Genomic DNA, 15,493 nt, shown 5'->3' with positions numbered 1-15,493 from the left:
GGGGGGGGGGATTGATTTGTCTCACACAAACTTCAACTTCATTGTCCAACAGGGGCTTTTATTTTTACATCCATGTGAAGAAAGCCCAGGCCCGTTCACTCAGAGATGGAAAACTACGTAATAAATGTCCAAAACGTAAATATTGAGCTCGTTAAGTTACAACAGGAAACACAGAATATAAAAATCCTTCATAAAAAAAAATCACTGAAAACAAATAAGGAATGTTTCCATGTTGCAGAGACTCCTGGAGTAACATGCACGCTGACCTGTGGATGCACGTGGCGTCGATCTCAGAGGGAAATACAAACACGTAAAAAAGAACAGAGATTTGTTTTAACGTCCTGCGTGGAATCTAAGATTTCTCGTACTGACGACAGACTTTTTGGGCAGAAACTTTGCACGAATGAAACACTGACAGAAGAAGTGAGTCGAGAAGGAGAAACAACTCTGCAGACAGGTGTTGTTTACCTGGAGTAACAGATCCAGCTCGACTCGTCTGCTTTTTTATCCACCGAGACAGAAAACATCTCTACAGAGACACTGATGTGCCGAGACCGTCAACTGTCTCTCTAAAACACTACGTCCCCTCTTTAAGGACTTTTATTTAAAGGTAATCTTATAATGAGAAAAGACACTTTCACTCTTAATGATTTCAGTTAGTTTTCTTTATTTAAGGTCACGTGATTTGTTTTCCAGGTTTATTATTTTTTTCTCAAAAGGTCCAAACCCGCACAGATCCAGACAGTGATGATACAAAACAGAGAAGCTGCCTCCATCATCATCAGCTGCTGTTTCATCAACATAAACCCTTCAGTTCATCATTTAAAGGAGCTTTTATTGTGGAGGGGTTTTCAGCTCCACAAGCAGCACGCAGTCTTTATAATAAATAAACCCGAAAAGAAGAAAAAACCCTGGTGCTGCTGGTCTGAGCTCAGCTGTGTGTTGTAAACTCATCAACACACGCACGTGACCAGTTTCAGTCTCCTCATCTTGCTGCTGCTCTCTGCCTTTGCGCATGCTCAGTGGGCCTTGTGGACACAGCATGGGTCATTAGTGATATCAGACTTCATGTGTCCATCAGCTCTCCGGCTTGTCCTTATTGGGGCCCATGAACTCCACTCCGTCGATCGGGATGTCTTTCTCCTTGATGGCCTTCTGCACGCACCGCTGGTACTTCCGGAAGGTCTCGGTGCACGGGTCTCCGCTCTGGTCCCCCTTCAGGAACTTCTCGGCGAACCAGCGGTTGAAGCACTGGTCGTATTCCCGCTTCAGGTCTGTGCAGGCCTCGCCGACGCTGTTCATCTTCACCGGAAGACTCAAAGAAGAAACCTCAGAAAACCACGAAGAGTTCTTCAGTTGTTTTTAAAACGCTGGAGGAGCTGCGTCAACATGCGCACTGCGTGACGTGACTCTCCTTGAACAGCGCGTTGTGATTGGTTGGTTTGTCAGTCGTCGAACCTTGGAGCGTAACGACGCATCAAAGATAGTATGTTTTAAGAAGAGGAATCACTCCGTCTTAAAATCACGCGCTGACGAACTAAGGTTCACACCAAAGACTGTAATTATTACGATTTATGACTTCAAACAGTGAGATGAATATTATTGCATATTTATCATGTTTACCGATTTGTTCTCCGAATTGTACGGAAGCCTGTGCAGACATTGCATCAGTGCCAAGTTTTCAAAAGCTTCATTTTTTTTCTTTCTAAGGTTATACGGTTTTATTGTCATGATGAACATGTCATAAATTCAGCATAGCATCGATGCTTTCCCCGTGATAAAGATTTCAGTGAGTTTTCTTGATATCTCTAGGAGTAGGTTTAAGTTTTACTTCTTCTCATTCCTTTGCGGACATAATTTATAATAGCTCATCATCCAAATTTTATTTTTTTCTGAATTATACCTTCCACTGTTTTTAATCATTATTTATTTTCTGTTTGTTTTTTTTGTTCTGATGTTTATTATTATTGTTGTTATTGTTTTATATGTTCCCCTTTGTGTTATGTTACGTGCTCGGAATAAATAAAACAAATCCTAAAGAACTTCTGAAAACAGGACATGAGCGAGACCTCTTACTTTCTTTACCCAGCCTCCGTCCAAATACCGCGAGAGTTGTCTTTTTTTTAAGTCTCCCCGAGGAACGAGATCTCGCGGTTCTCCGAAACGTGAGAGGCATTAAGCTGATAAATACATTTATTAATCGATTAATCGGCCAAATAGAGCCGGACAGGAGTACAAAGAGGCGAGTTACACGCGTGCTGCCCGTTGGATATTATTTGATTAAAGCTGAACGTTGCATCTCTCCATTTCTTATTAGCATGCTAGGCTAGGCTGCTAGCTCTGGCGTTAGCTCCCCCGCCTGTGTTTCTTCAGAAGTTAAACACGTGTTTCTTGAATTATTCCTCTTCTCCAGATTTAAAAGATGTCCGACAGCGATGACAGCGACTTCTCCGACAACCAGAGTGAGCGCAGCAGCGATGGAGAGGCCGAGGAGGTGGAAAACGAGGTATGCTAACTGTGTTAGCTAACTGTGCTAGTTTGTGATGCTAACCTCTCAGAGAATGAAAGGTAAACAATATCATTTATTTATTTATATGAAACATTATATACCGGCAATTAAATCAATTCAGTTTGTATTTGTAGAGCACATTTCATATACATGTTTTATAGAAAATACAAATAAATAAAATAATTATTTATTAAAACGTGGAAAAAATGAAACAAATGCAGTTTATTGTTGTTTTTAGGAAGTCCAGATAGAAATGATTATTTATTAGTATTACAGCAGTCTGCTGCATGTTATTTATTATATACAGCATATATCATACATTACTTAAAGAGTTTAAGTAACAGATGAACTATTGCAGATTAAAATGTGGAGATCAAATTTAAAGGAAAGGAACTCAGACTGTAGACACCTGGGTAAAATATGAGACTTGGTGTGTTCACTGGAGAGGTGCCCGGTCACTTTCCGAGTACTAACAAGTCGCCTTTGAGCAAGGCACTGGACTCGCAGCCGCCTCGCTCTGACTTCTGTCCAATAACACTCGTGTTCAGGAGGAGGCGGCCAGCCCGGTAGGCAGCGACAAGGTGGCAGAGGAGGAGGGAGAGGACCTGGAGGACGAGGAGGAGTATGAGAAGAGGAGGAAGAGGACGATGACGAACGTCCCCGAAAGAAGCCGAGACACGGAGGCTTTATCCTGGATGAAGCCGGTACGACTCTGCTCCTGTCTCTGCAGCAGCAATGAACGATCCACTTCAACTCCTACGATTCAAACGGTCTGTTTTTGTCCACCTCTGTGTCTAGACGTGGACGATGAGTATGAGGACGAGGAAGATCAGTGGGAGGACGGAGCCGAAGATATTCTGGAGAAAGGTAAGACGTTTGATTTGCTGTGATGAAAACTCCTAAAATCTCTTTGTTTGCTTTTGATGCTTTATGAAGATCAGAACACGGAACAGATCGATGACTACTAGATACAGAGTTCGTCCAAACCTTCGACACCACGTGTTTGAAAATTCAAATGTTTGATGGTATTGAGATCTTTGGTCATAATTTCAACAAAAAGTTTTTGCATGCAAAAAAAAAAGAGAGCGAGCAGCTTCTTAATCGGCCTGAATCGTTTCCAAACACTCGGCGCCGCGGACTCGGTGCGGGCCGATCAATCCAGCTTCCTTCACAACGATTGCTGCGCTGCACGCCTCGTCACTTCTTCTGTCGTATTTTGTAAAGGCTTCAAAAGTTCTCCTCAGACCGCCACACACACACACACACACACACACACACACACACACACACACACACACACACACACGATGAATGAACAGCTCTTCTTTAACGCTTCTTAAAATGCCGCCGGTCGTGTTTTCTTCCTAAAGTACAGGAAGGGCCCAAAGGTGGCGTTCTGTGAAAGTTTCGTGGTTCGCTGGCGTGCGCGTGACGCCTCAGTTTGAGCTGGTTTTTATTTTCTCAACGTGTGTGTGTGTGTGTGTGTGTGTGTGTGTGTCCTCTGACCTGAACTCTCTTCTGTGTTGTCGGTGTTCCTCTCTGTCATGCATGTCCTCTTCAGTTAACGGTAACTCTCCTTCAGATTCTCTCCCGCTCCGATGTTTCCATCGTTAGTTTTTGTTGTTGTTGTTTGTTGATGTTTATCCGAAGTAAACGGAGCATCCAGATTCATCCGCTCAATAAACTCCATCTCCCAGAGTGTGTGATTAACCCCCCCCCCCCCCCCCCCCCCCCGCACTTCACCTCGCCACAGCTGTACTTGTGAGTGTGTCGTTTGGTGTGACGGAGCACCGCGGGCAAATCCATTATTGGCTCCGTGAACGGCGACCAATAAAAACGCTCGTTACACTTAAGATGTTGTTTCGACGGCCACGTTCACACGACGGCGATTTCCCCTGATAACTGTGACCTTCCGTCAGACACACGGCCTGAAAAACAGAGAGAGTGTTTGAACTTCTGAGACCGGCGCCGTCTCTGTCGACGCGGAAACAGGAAATACGCCGTTCCTCTGAAAACGGAGAATTCAAACTTTGAATATTACTATTCGGACGAAGGCGGACTCCAGAGTTCTTTTTTTTTTTCTTTGTGTCCGTCCACGCACACGTTGATGCATTAGTCAGTCGTGTGTGTTTACACCTCGCCGCCCTGTAGAAGGAGGAGGATGTGCACGTGTGATGATCCGCGTGCACGCCGCCGCCGGCTTTTATCAGGCCGTGTTGTCTAAAGCGCAGGAAGGAGCCCGTTTTCAGAGGACGGCTCTCGTGTGCACGTGGCCTGAAAGTGTGAGCAAGATTGACGACGAGGGTTTCGCTGCTTTAGTCGGGATTTCAAACTTTTTTTTCATTGGGGGGGAACTGAAGCACTTCCTGTATGATGTCATAGTGATTTAAGGGTTAAAACTTTATTGGTTCTCCTGTCAGTGACAGTCACAACAGACTCACTCAGAGAACCAAGTGTGATCATTTGCCCGACTCTGCTGCACCGATCTGTAAATGTCCGGACTAATGGATGTCATGTGGCACGTTGTAATGACGCCATCACAGAAGGCGCGAGTACGGCAGAAACAAAACCAAATGTGTGTGTTTGTGTGTGTGTGTGGCGTGTCGATGACCACGCCACCCTCCCCGTGTTTTAACGGGCAGAAGAGCGCCGGCGTTTCGCTCGGGAGAGTTTGCACGAAGCGTTTTCTGCGCTGAGTTTAGAAAAGAGATGCACGTCTGTCCTGTTTCCATGACGACGGACTGGAGAAGGCGCTCTCGCCTCACTGTAAAAACAAAAACAAAAAAACGACGCCGGCGCTCGGTGGGCACGGGGCGCCTTCGGAGCGAGACGAGGCGGTTTGGTTTCTGCTGTACTGTCGCTTTAAACCACACTGAACCGTCACGGCTTCATGCTTCTGTGTGCTGAACCGTTTTCATTAACTTGTTTGTTTTTCTGTTGTTGTTGTTGTTTTTCTCCCATCATGCTTTGTGTTGCTGCTGCTGCTGCTGCCTGACTCCTGTGTGCTCTGCCCTGATGACACTTGATGTCTTTTGACCTCTGCCCTCACCTTCATCCTCCTCCTCCTCCTCCATCCTCCTCCTCCTCTTTACTCCTCCTCCTCGTGCTTCATCCTCCTCTTTACTCCTCCTCGTCCTTCATCATCCTCCTCTTTACTCCTCCTCCTCGTGCTTCATCCTCCTCTTTACTCCTCCTCGTCCTTCATCATCCTCCTCTTTACTCCTCCTCCTCGTCCTTCATCCTCCTCTTTACTCCTCCTCCTCCTCGTCCTCCATCCTCGACCTTCATCCTCCTCCTCCTCCTCTTTACTCCTCCTCGTCCTTCATCCTCCATCCTCGTCCTTCATCCTCCTCCTCATCCTCCATCCTTGTCCTTCATCCTCCATCCTCCTCCTCTTCGCTCCTCTTCCATCCTCCTTCTCCTCCTCCTCCCTCCTTCTGCTGTGTATTTGTCTCCTTCATCCTTCCCTTCACCTCCTCTTTCTTTGACCGTCTCTCTCTTTGTATCATCCTTCCTCCTTTCCTCCTCTTCCCTTTTTTATTATTTTTTAAATTTCTTGCACGATTTCTCTTCCTCGTCTTTCTTTGACTTCTCTTTGCATTTCTTGAACTCTACCTGCACTCCTTCGCTCGCCCCCCCCCCAACTCTGCTTCTCTCTCTCTCTCTTTTGGTCGGTGGTGAGCAGAGGAGGCTGAGGGTAAGTGTTTCGTGTTCCCCTCATCAATCCTAATGGTTCTCTGTAGTTAAATCTATATTTGATTAACCATGACCGCTCCTCTCCTCCTCAGTGTCCAACATCGACCACATGGTTTTAGATGAAGATCACTCTGGATCCAGGAGGCTGCAGAACCTGTGGAGGTAAAACAGGAAGACCAGAGAGCCACAAAAATCCGCCCTGAAGACTCCCTGCTTCATACTCTGTGTGTGTGTGTGTGTGTGTGTGTTCATGTTTTGATTTGTGTTGCAGAGACTCCCGAGCGGAGGCTCTGGGTGAATACTACACGAGGAAGTATGCCAAGTCCTCAGGAGGGGAGCAGTGAGTGTCTTTGTTCTCCAAGTCTGAACATTTTCTTGCTGAATCCATTTTTTTAGACTACAAAAACCTTTAATTTCTTCTTCTTCTTCTTCTTCTTCTTCTTCTTCTTCGGTGGTGTGCAGTTTCTCCGGAGGGTCCGAGGAGCTCTCTGATGACATCACCCAGCAGCAGCTACTTCCTGGAGTCAAGTACGTGAGCGATCAGGACGCCTGCAGACACACTCTGAAAGTTTGAGCTGTTTTAACATGTTTTGTGTTTTTTTCCTCCTCGTCAGGGATCCTAACCTGTGGACGGTCAAGTGTAAGGTGTGTGTGCTAAAAACACGCGTGGACTGTTCCTCCCCCTCGCTGCGTGTCCGTTAAAATACTCCTCGTGTTTTTCTGCAGATCGGAGAGGAGAGGGCGACGGCCATCGCACTGATGAGGAAGTTCATCGCCTACCAGTTCACAGACACAGTAAGACGCTGCACGCTTTACACTCCCATTATCATCGCTGAGCTCTGATTGGTCGGCCGGGCTGAACGCTGGTGACCATTAATGTCCTGATAGAAAAGAAGCCGACTCCTCGTTTTATTAAATCTTATGTTTTAAATCTTCTCCAGCCTCTGCAGATCAAGTCGGTGGTGGCGCCGGATCACGTCAAAGGTTACATCTACGTGGAGTCGTACAAACAGACGCACGTCAAGTCGGCCATCGAGGGCATCGGGAACCTGAGGATGGGTCTGTGGAACCAGCAGATGGTCCCCATCAAAGAGATGACGGACGTCCTCAAGGTCGTCAAAGAGGTCACCAACCTGAAGCCCAAGTCCTGGGTGCGACTGAAGAGAGGCTTGTACAAGGACGACATCGCTCAGGTAACAGCGCATGACATCATTCAGTCACATGTTGTTTTAAACGTCCGTTAACGAGCGACGCGGCCGTTAACGAGCGACGCGGACGTTAACGAGCGGCGCGGACGTTAACGAGCGACGCGGACGTTAACGAGCGGCGCGGACGTTAACGAGCTTCTGTTTGGTTCTCCAGGTGGACTACGTGGAGCCCAGTCAGAACACCATCTCCCTGAAGATGATCCCTCGCATAGACCTGGACCGCATCAAAGCCAAGATGAGCCTGGTACGACACACACACACACACACACACACACACACACACACACACACACACACACACACACACACACACACACACACACACACACACACACACACACACACACACACACACACACACACACACACACACACACACACACACTCCACTCGATCCACTGCTCTTTCATCGTTTGTTTTTGTCTCGGCCCGTTCCTGTAGAAAGACTGGTTCGCCAAGAGGAAGAAGTTCAAGAGGCCCGCTCAGAGGCTGTTTGATGCTGAAAAGATCAGGTACACACACACACACACACACACACACACACACTACAGACCGTGCTGTACGTACTTTGAGTATCGACTGAACGCTGAGGATTTGATTGACAGGTCCCTCGGCGGGGAGGTCAGCCATGACGGAGACTTCATGATCTTCGAGGGGAACCGTTACAGCCGCAAAGGATTTCTGTTCAAGAGCTTCGCCATGTCGGCGGTGGTGAGGACGGCGTTAAATTCTCCCCTTCTCTGTTTTTAAGACACTTCTTATCTCTGACTCAGGTTTAAAAAGTGTGTGTGTGTGTGTGTGTGTGTGTGTGTGTGTGTGTGTGTCAGATCACAGACGGAGTGAAGCCCACTCTGTCCGAGCTGGAGAAGTTTGAAGACCAGCCTGAAGGAATCGACCTGGAGGTGGTGACCGAGTCGGGTACGGTGACCCTGTAGTCTGTAGTCAGGCTGAAGGTGAAACACGTCCGGATGGCTGGAGTGTCACGATGTGTGTGTGTGTGTGTGTGTGTGTGTGTGTGTGTGTGTGTGTGTGTGTGTGTGTGTGTGTGTGTGTGTGTGTGTGTGTGTGTGTGTGTGTGTGTGTGTGTGTGTGTGTGTGTGTGTGTGTGTGTGTGTGTGTGTGTGTGTGTGTGTGTGTGTGTGTGTGTGTGTGTGTGTGTGTGTGTGTGTGTGTGTGTGTGTGTGTGTGTGTGTGTGTGTGTGCGCAGGTAAGGAGCGTGAACACAACCTGCAGGCCGGAGACAACGTGGAGGTGTGTGAGGGAGAGCTGATCAACCTGCAGGGAAAAATCCTCAGCGTGGACGGGAACAAGATCACCATCATGCCCAAGCACGAAGACCTGAAGGTACACACACACACACACGCACACACACACACACACACACACACACACCAACAAACTCTCTTCTGATTGTGTGTGTGTGTGTGTGTTCTCTCAGGACCCTCTGGAGTTCCCGGCTCACGAGTTGAGGAAGTACTTCCGCATGGGCGACCACGTGAAGGTGATCGCCGGGCGATACGAGGGAGACACGGGCCTCATCGTCCGAGTGGAGGAGAACTTCGTCATCCTGTTCTCCGACCTCACCATGCACGAGGTACGACCTCCGGCCAGCAGGGGGCGACAGCCCCAGACGTCTGCTTGTGTTAGAGGTCAATGAAAGACGTCTTCTTCTTCTTCTTCCTGTGACGTGTAGTTGAAGGTGTTGCCCAGAGACCTGCAGCTCTGCTCGGAGACGGCGTCCGGCGTTGACGCAGGAGGGCAGCACGAGTGGGGGGAGCTGGTCCAGCTCGACCCGCAGACTGTGGGGGTCATCGTGAGGCTGGAGAGGGAGACGTTTCAGGTAACACTCTGACCACGCCGAACATGAACCAGACTCTTAAAACATCGTTAAAACAAACGTTCACCTTTCCGTGTCGGACAGGTGCTCAACATGCACGGGAAGGTCATGACGGTGCGGCACCAGGCGGTCAACCGCAGGAAGGACAACCGCTTTGCTGTGGCGCTGGACTCGGAGCAAAACAACATCCACGTGAAGGACATCGTCAAGGTCATCGACGGGCCGCACTCTGTACGTCTGTCGTGTTTAAAGTCAAACTAAATCCTTTTCTAATCGAAAAACACCAGCGAAGAAGAAAATGATCAACGCTCTTATCTGGCGTTTCTCTCCCGCCCGCAGGGCCGTGAAGGCGAGATTCGCCACCTGTTCCGAGGCTTCGCCTTCCTGCACTGTAAGAAGCTGGTGGAGAACGGCGGCATGTTCGTGTGTAAGACGAGGCACCTGGTGTTAGCCGGAGGATCCAAGGTCAGCACAGCTCCGTCACGCACGCCTTTCAGTTTCATGTTTAAAGCATCACGTGTGAATAACCGCTCGCCGCCCTCTCCCTCTCTTCAGCCCAGAGACGTCACCAACTTCACGGTGGGGGGATTTGCTCCCATGAGCCCTCGGATCAGCAGCCCGATGCACCACGGCGGAGGAGGTGAGTCCAAAACCTCCCAAAGGAAGACCTCTCGCTCTCTCTTTATTTAAAACAAGAGCATCGGGCGGCGTGCTGCAGGGGCGGCGTGCTGCAGGGGCGGCGAGCTGCACAAGCAGCGGCCGATGGCTTCTGCTCTTTTTTCTTTTTTTCCTGTGAATAGCGTTTCATGCATTTGTGTTTTTTTTTTTTTTTTTTCGTGTCCTGCAGGTGGTCAGCAGAGAGGCGGCGGCGGAGGAGGAGGAGGAGGTGGAGGAGGAGGAGGAATGGGACGCGGCCGAGGGCGAAGAGACAACGAGCTGATTGGTCAGACGGTCCGTATCTCTCAGGGTCCTTACAAAGGTGAGACTGAAACATCGATTATTAGTTATCTGTTTTCTCTCCGTGTACTGTGACTCATGGTTTGACTACATTTCCCAGGATACATCGGTGTGGTGAAGGACGCGACGGAGTCGACGGCCCGAGTCGAGCTGCACTCCACCTGTCAGACCATCTCTGTGGACAGACAGCGCCTCACCACCATGTACGTAGTCTGCACGCCGCGCTCACGTGCTGTCAGTCAGTTCTAACCTTTGACCTTCACACCTGAAGGTCAGTCAGAGGTCGTGCTCACCTCGTTTCCTCTCCTCCGTCTCTGCAGGGGCGCAAAGAGACCCAGCGGGATGACCTCCACCCACGGGCGCACTCCAAGTTACGGCTCGCAGACTCCCATGTACGGCACGGGATCCAGAACGCCCATGTACGGCTCTCAGACGCCGCTGCACGACGGTAAGAACCTCGCCCAGATCTCTGCCCCCCCCCCCCCCCCTGTGTGTGTGTGTGTGTGTGTGTTCTCCTCTCATCAGTTTCACCTTCTCCCCTCCAACAGGAAGTCGCACACCTCACTACGGCTCTCAGACCCCGCTGCATGATGGGAGCAGGACGCCAGGTCAGAGCGGCGCCTGGGACCCCAGCAACCCCAACACGCCTTCCAGGTACCCCACTCTCTCACACACACACACACACACACACACACACACACACACACTCCATGTGTGTGTCCTGTTATTTACTCTGTTTTTTTTCCCAGGAATGACGAGGAGTACGACTTCGGCTTCGACGACGAGCCCTCGCCGTCCCCTCAGGGCTACGGCGGGACCCCCAACCCTCAGACCCCGGGTTACCCAGAAGTCCCGTCTCCGCAGGTCAACCCTCAGTACAACCCACAGACGCCGGGCACGCCTGCCATGTGAGTGTGACCACAAACCACCTTCACGTTCAAGCCCCTCCCCCCCCCCCCCCCCCCCCCCCCGCTCACCGTGTGTGTGTGTTCGCAGGTATAACACCGAGCAGTATTCCCCCTACGCGGCGCCCTCACCTCAGGGCTCGTACCAGCCCAGCCCCAGTCCTCAGAGCTACCACCAGGTGGCGCCCTCGCCAGTCGGCTACCAGAACACGCACTCTCCCGCCAGCTACCACCCGACGCCCTCCCCCATGGCGTACCAGGTAAGAGGTCAACGCCATCACGCGGCGCTCTAATAAAGCTTGTTTTGAAATACGATGATGCTGATTGGCTGGATTCCAGGATTTGTGTTTTAGCGTCTCGTTTTCGTTGCTCCCGCAGGCGAGTCCCAGTCCCAGTCCCGTGGGCTACAGTCCCATGACGCCCGGAGCGCCCTCTCCCGGAGGTTACAACCCTCACACCCCCGGCTCCAACATCGAGCAAGGCAGCAGCGACTGGGTGACCACCGACATCCTGGTCCGCGTCAAGGACTCCTTCATGGACCTGATGGGACAGACGGGGGTCATCCGGAGCGTCACGGTAACAAACGCACGCTCGGGCTCGGGCGCTTCCACGAGACGTTTCGGTGTTTATAGCCTCTGGAGCGTGCTGTGACCTTTGACCCTGCTGATTAAAACATCTAAACCGCCGTCAGACGTTTAAAATCCTCGAGGGGTCGATCAGAGTCGGTGGAGCGAGTGAAAGTTCAGAGCGCGGCGAGGCGTTCAAGCGCGACGGGGATCGCAGGAAGAACTGGAGCCGTGTTTTTTCACACTGAGATGTTCCAGATGTTTCTGCCGCTCTCTGAGTTTCTTCTGAGGAAAAACATCTGGCTCTGCTTCATCACAGCGTTTACAGACGGACCGATTGTTTTAGTTTCACAACAATAGAAAAACATGAGAACAACAATCCGTCATGATAAATAAAGTCTGAGACCGCACGGCTCCTAAATCTTTAACGCTGAGTCACATGACTCTGTCGCTCTCTGTCGTTAAATCGAAGGCCTGACTATTTTAATCCTTCATGGGGGGGGATGAGACGACGTACTCCACGGAAAATAATGCAAAACAAAGAGTCTGTTTTTATATACTGGTGTAGTTCTGAGTCCTAAAACCAGGAAGTGAGTTAGCATGTTAGCATGTTAGCTTCAAAGGTTCCTCACTCTAAAAGTCTAAATGTGGATTTTGAATGTGTTTGTGTTTAGACTGAAATAAGGTCTGTGGTTCACACAAGCTGAAGAGATGTTGATGTTTTGTTAGACGAGATAAACTACGTGCGCTAAGACCAACACTTGGGAATTTTAAAGTTTTTACGCGAACTTTAAACGGCGGTTGCTAACGAGGAGCTAACTGAAACTACAGTGGTTGTCATGGAGACGTTAAACGTCATCACGCAGGGAACTCTCTCCCTCCTTACAGCCTCTAGTCACGTTGTAAATATTAGGTTAATAAACAACTTATTAAGCTAACGTTTAGTTAGCTTGTCAAACCGCTGATGAGAGCGCGGTGTAGTTAGCTTGTAGCATAGCGTTAGCTTTTTACTTCTCTGGGCTGCATTAACTCTTCAAACTTCATATAAATGATGTTTAACTGTAAAGATTATCAGCTGAACTAAACAGCATCAGAAACGTGTGTTTGACACAGAGATTATTTTCTGCAATGATCCAAAATCCAATGAAAAAATCCCAGAGGCGAATTTTTGTAGGAACCACCGGCGCCATTTTTTCAGGTTGGCCTAAAAAAATACGTCATTACTAAACCAGTCTATATTAATTTAGTGTAAAAGTCTCCAAATTATCAGCTGGATCGAGGGGAAAAAGGACCTTTTTATCAGCTATCACGGAGGAATGAGGGTTAATGATGAGGTGTGTGTGTGTGTGTGTGTGTGTGTGTGTGTGTTTGTGTGTGCAGGGCGGGATGTGTTCCGTGTTCATGCAGGAGTCGGATAAGGTGGTCAGTGTGAGCAGCGACCACCTGGAGCCCGTCACCCCGACCAAGAACAACAAGGTAAGTCGTCTCTGCGCCTCCTTTTCACGCTCGCACACGTCTGGAGCTTCAAACCCACCCGCTCTCTCTCTCTCTCTCTCCTCGCCCCTCTAGGTGAAGGTGATCCTGGGAGAGGACCGCGAGGCCACGGGGATCCTCCTGAGCATAGACGGAGACGACGGCATCGTCCGCATGGAGCTGGACGACCAGCTCAAGATCCTCAACCTGCGCTTCCTGGGACGCCTGGAGCACTGAGACACTCGGACAGAGGACTGTGGACGGAGCTGACGTGTCTCCACTTCTGCTTTTTATGACTTTGTTTAGCCCCCCACACACACACACACACACACACACGTCCAGCAGACATGACAGCGCCCAGACCCCTGCAGGAGATTTCCTTACATGGATTATATATCGGTTTTTTTGGCGAGCAGCAAACATTCCTCTCTGGACTCCCAGCGTCCGTCTCACAGGCTGATTCATCAGTTTTTGTTTTTTTGTTTTTTTTAGCTTCACCTCCTTCTGTAGTGGTCTCATGTGTTTTTAGTGCTTTCTCGATGTTCCCTCAGTACGTTTGGTTTGTGTCGGTGGAGAAGGGGTCGTGTAACTTGTCAATAAACTGTGAACCAGTTGAATCACATTGAAGTATTGATCTTTTATTAGTCTGATCTACAAAGCCTGACTTAAAAAAAAAAAAAAACAATAGAACAAGAAAGACGTTATTTTTTTAAGAGGTCAAAATACAAAAAGTTCCCTAAAATATTTAAAGCACTAAACCTGTGAGTGATTCTTAACAACAACCATAAACTGGTTTGTTCGATGTTTTTAAGTCAAAATATCCTCGATATCACGTTTCATGACCTTCTAAAAAATGTGTTTTTATTTCTTGGACTCAAACATGGCGTTAACGTGACACGTTCAGATTCTGCAGCGTTTAAAGAAGCTGCTCCTGGTCCCCGTCAGCCGCAGGGTGTCTGAGGCCGCTCGTGGTCGATGGGCAGGTAATAAAAAGCGTCATCGGGAGGGCACGGGTGTCCGGGGGGAGGGGGCTCCCCGGCGGCGGTGGCGGCGGCGTTGCCGTGGTGATCACAGCCGAGGGTGAGGTTGTGGGACAGAGGGATCTTCACCTGGAACCACACCTGTCTGTCCTGGAGAGGAGAGGAGAGGAGAGGATTTAAACCGACAACCTGTCCCCGTCTAAAAACCCCCCCCAGTGATGAGAGGAGCCCATCCTCTGCGTCATGTGACCAGTGATGGCGGCGCTGCCAGAAGATGATGGATGAGGGCGTCAGAGAGTCCCAGCAGACGAGATATGAGTGACGGTGATTAAACATGATTCCTTCATTGTGTGAAAGTCTGAACATCTGAACATCTGGCGTCTGCACCGCCACTTCCTGTTTTCTCTCTCTCTCTCTCTTTGTTGAGTGGATGTGGGCGAGTTAGGACTGATTTATTGGCGGCTCTGGGAAACAATGAGCGGCGGGTCGTCTTTTCTCTTTGAATCGTCGCGTGATCGCGTTACATGCGGGTTTGTCCTCGCGCCATCCTCAGGCCACGTCGTGGACATTTTAACGAGCGTTTGGCACGATAACGTGTTGTAGTCATGAATGTGACGCTTCCACGCTTTAACTTCCCACTATTTTATTGACGTAAAGGCGCAGACACACCGAGCACACGGCGACGGAGGCCGACTGTGGCGTCGCTCACGTGGCCTTTTAGTTAAAAATTCAGATGACATAATTTACATATTAAGCAAAACTACATTTCTGTTGGGCAGTGGGCCCATCAGAGAATAAACCTTCATAGAGGCAAATAAGGTGGTGGACAAACATCTGGAACACACCGCAAATCCTGCAGCTAACCGCGACGTGCGCGTGAAGAAGTCACTTCCATGCGTGAAGCGTCGGCGGTTCTGATACGAGGAGGTCGTTTTCACGCCACTCGTATTAAAAGGTACCTTGTGATCCTTGACACACTGGATCTCGTGTTTGTCTCCCAGATGTGGAGCCAGGACCTGACGCACCTCTGGGACCTGCACAGACCCACAACACTTCAGTCAGAAACTACAAACATGGCGTCCTCCCCGCACCTGTTTCGTTACCTTGTAGGCTCGCTCGCAGGACGGAGTGACTCCCGCCTCCTCCAGGACTCTGCAGGGACACAAACCACGCTTTAGTTTCCCCTCAGTCATGTAGCCAACGACACAAGTTATTTTTGTGTTTTTAAGTTATTTTTGTTGAGGTTAAAATACAAAAAGTTCCTTAAAATATTATTTAAAAAACTAAACCTGCAGCCTGTGAGCGATTCTTACACAACAAGGCCCGGAAGGAAAAAAAAGTGTGGTCACCGCTGTACATGCA

The 15,493-nt window shown here is 49.4% G+C and overlaps 3 protein-coding genes across 5 annotated transcripts in view; 1 reads left to right on the top strand and 2 right to left on the bottom strand.

The window, feature by feature from the left end:
• Positions 1-650: 650 nt before the first annotated feature.
• On the bottom strand, positions 651-1,816 carry triap1 (TP53 regulated inhibitor of apoptosis 1). The gene has a single exon (XM_079354006.1). The coding sequence runs from the start codon at positions 1,300-1,302 to the stop codon at positions 1,078-1,080; it is 225 nt and encodes a 74-aa protein (XP_079210132.1). The 5' UTR covers positions 1,303-1,816; the 3' UTR covers positions 651-1,077.
• A 276-nt stretch (positions 1,817-2,092) lies between these two features.
• supt5h (SPT5 homolog, DSIF elongation factor subunit) lies at positions 2,093-13,773 on the top strand. The gene is given in 31 exon segments (XM_079354042.1): positions 2,093-2,242; positions 2,414-2,506; positions 3,058-3,132; positions 3,138-3,213; positions 3,308-3,376; positions 6,195-6,206; positions 6,298-6,367; positions 6,477-6,545; positions 6,668-6,733; positions 6,820-6,850; positions 6,932-7,000; positions 7,147-7,398; positions 7,568-7,657; positions 7,855-7,925; positions 8,019-8,124; positions 8,241-8,331; positions 8,621-8,757; positions 8,852-9,007; positions 9,107-9,253; positions 9,335-9,481; positions 9,590-9,715; positions 9,806-9,890; positions 10,098-10,229; positions 10,308-10,410; positions 10,528-10,655; positions 10,756-10,861; positions 10,957-11,115; positions 11,204-11,372; positions 11,491-11,688; positions 13,059-13,154; positions 13,248-13,773. Coding segments are annotated over 30 exon segments (3,261 nt in total). The 5' UTR covers positions 2,093-2,242; positions 2,414-2,422; the 3' UTR covers positions 13,389-13,773.
• Positions 13,774-13,913: 140 nt separating this feature from the next.
• The window catches only part of rnaset2l (ribonuclease T2, like), a 5,219-nt gene continuing 3,639 nt past the window's right edge, over positions 13,914-15,493 (bottom strand). For all 3 annotated transcript variants that reach the window (XM_079354092.1, XM_079354093.1, XM_079354094.1), the window contains 3 exons: positions 15,235-15,283; positions 15,091-15,165; positions 13,914-14,281 (listed from right to left, as the gene is read on the bottom strand). In XM_079354092.1, coding sequence (XP_079210218.1) covers positions 14,093-14,281; positions 15,091-15,165; positions 15,235-15,283 — 313 coding nt within the window. In that variant the 3' untranslated portion in view covers positions 13,914-14,092. The remainder of the gene's footprint in view (positions 14,282-15,090; positions 15,166-15,234; positions 15,284-15,493) is intronic.

This window comes from Symphodus melops (assembly GCF_947650265.1).
Source record: "Symphodus melops genome assembly, chromosome: 10".
Taxonomy (NCBI): domain Eukaryota; kingdom Metazoa; phylum Chordata; class Actinopteri; order Labriformes; family Labridae; genus Symphodus; species Symphodus melops.
Note: the sequence above shows the minus strand (reverse complement) of the source record. Positions and strands in the feature narration are given on the sequence as shown.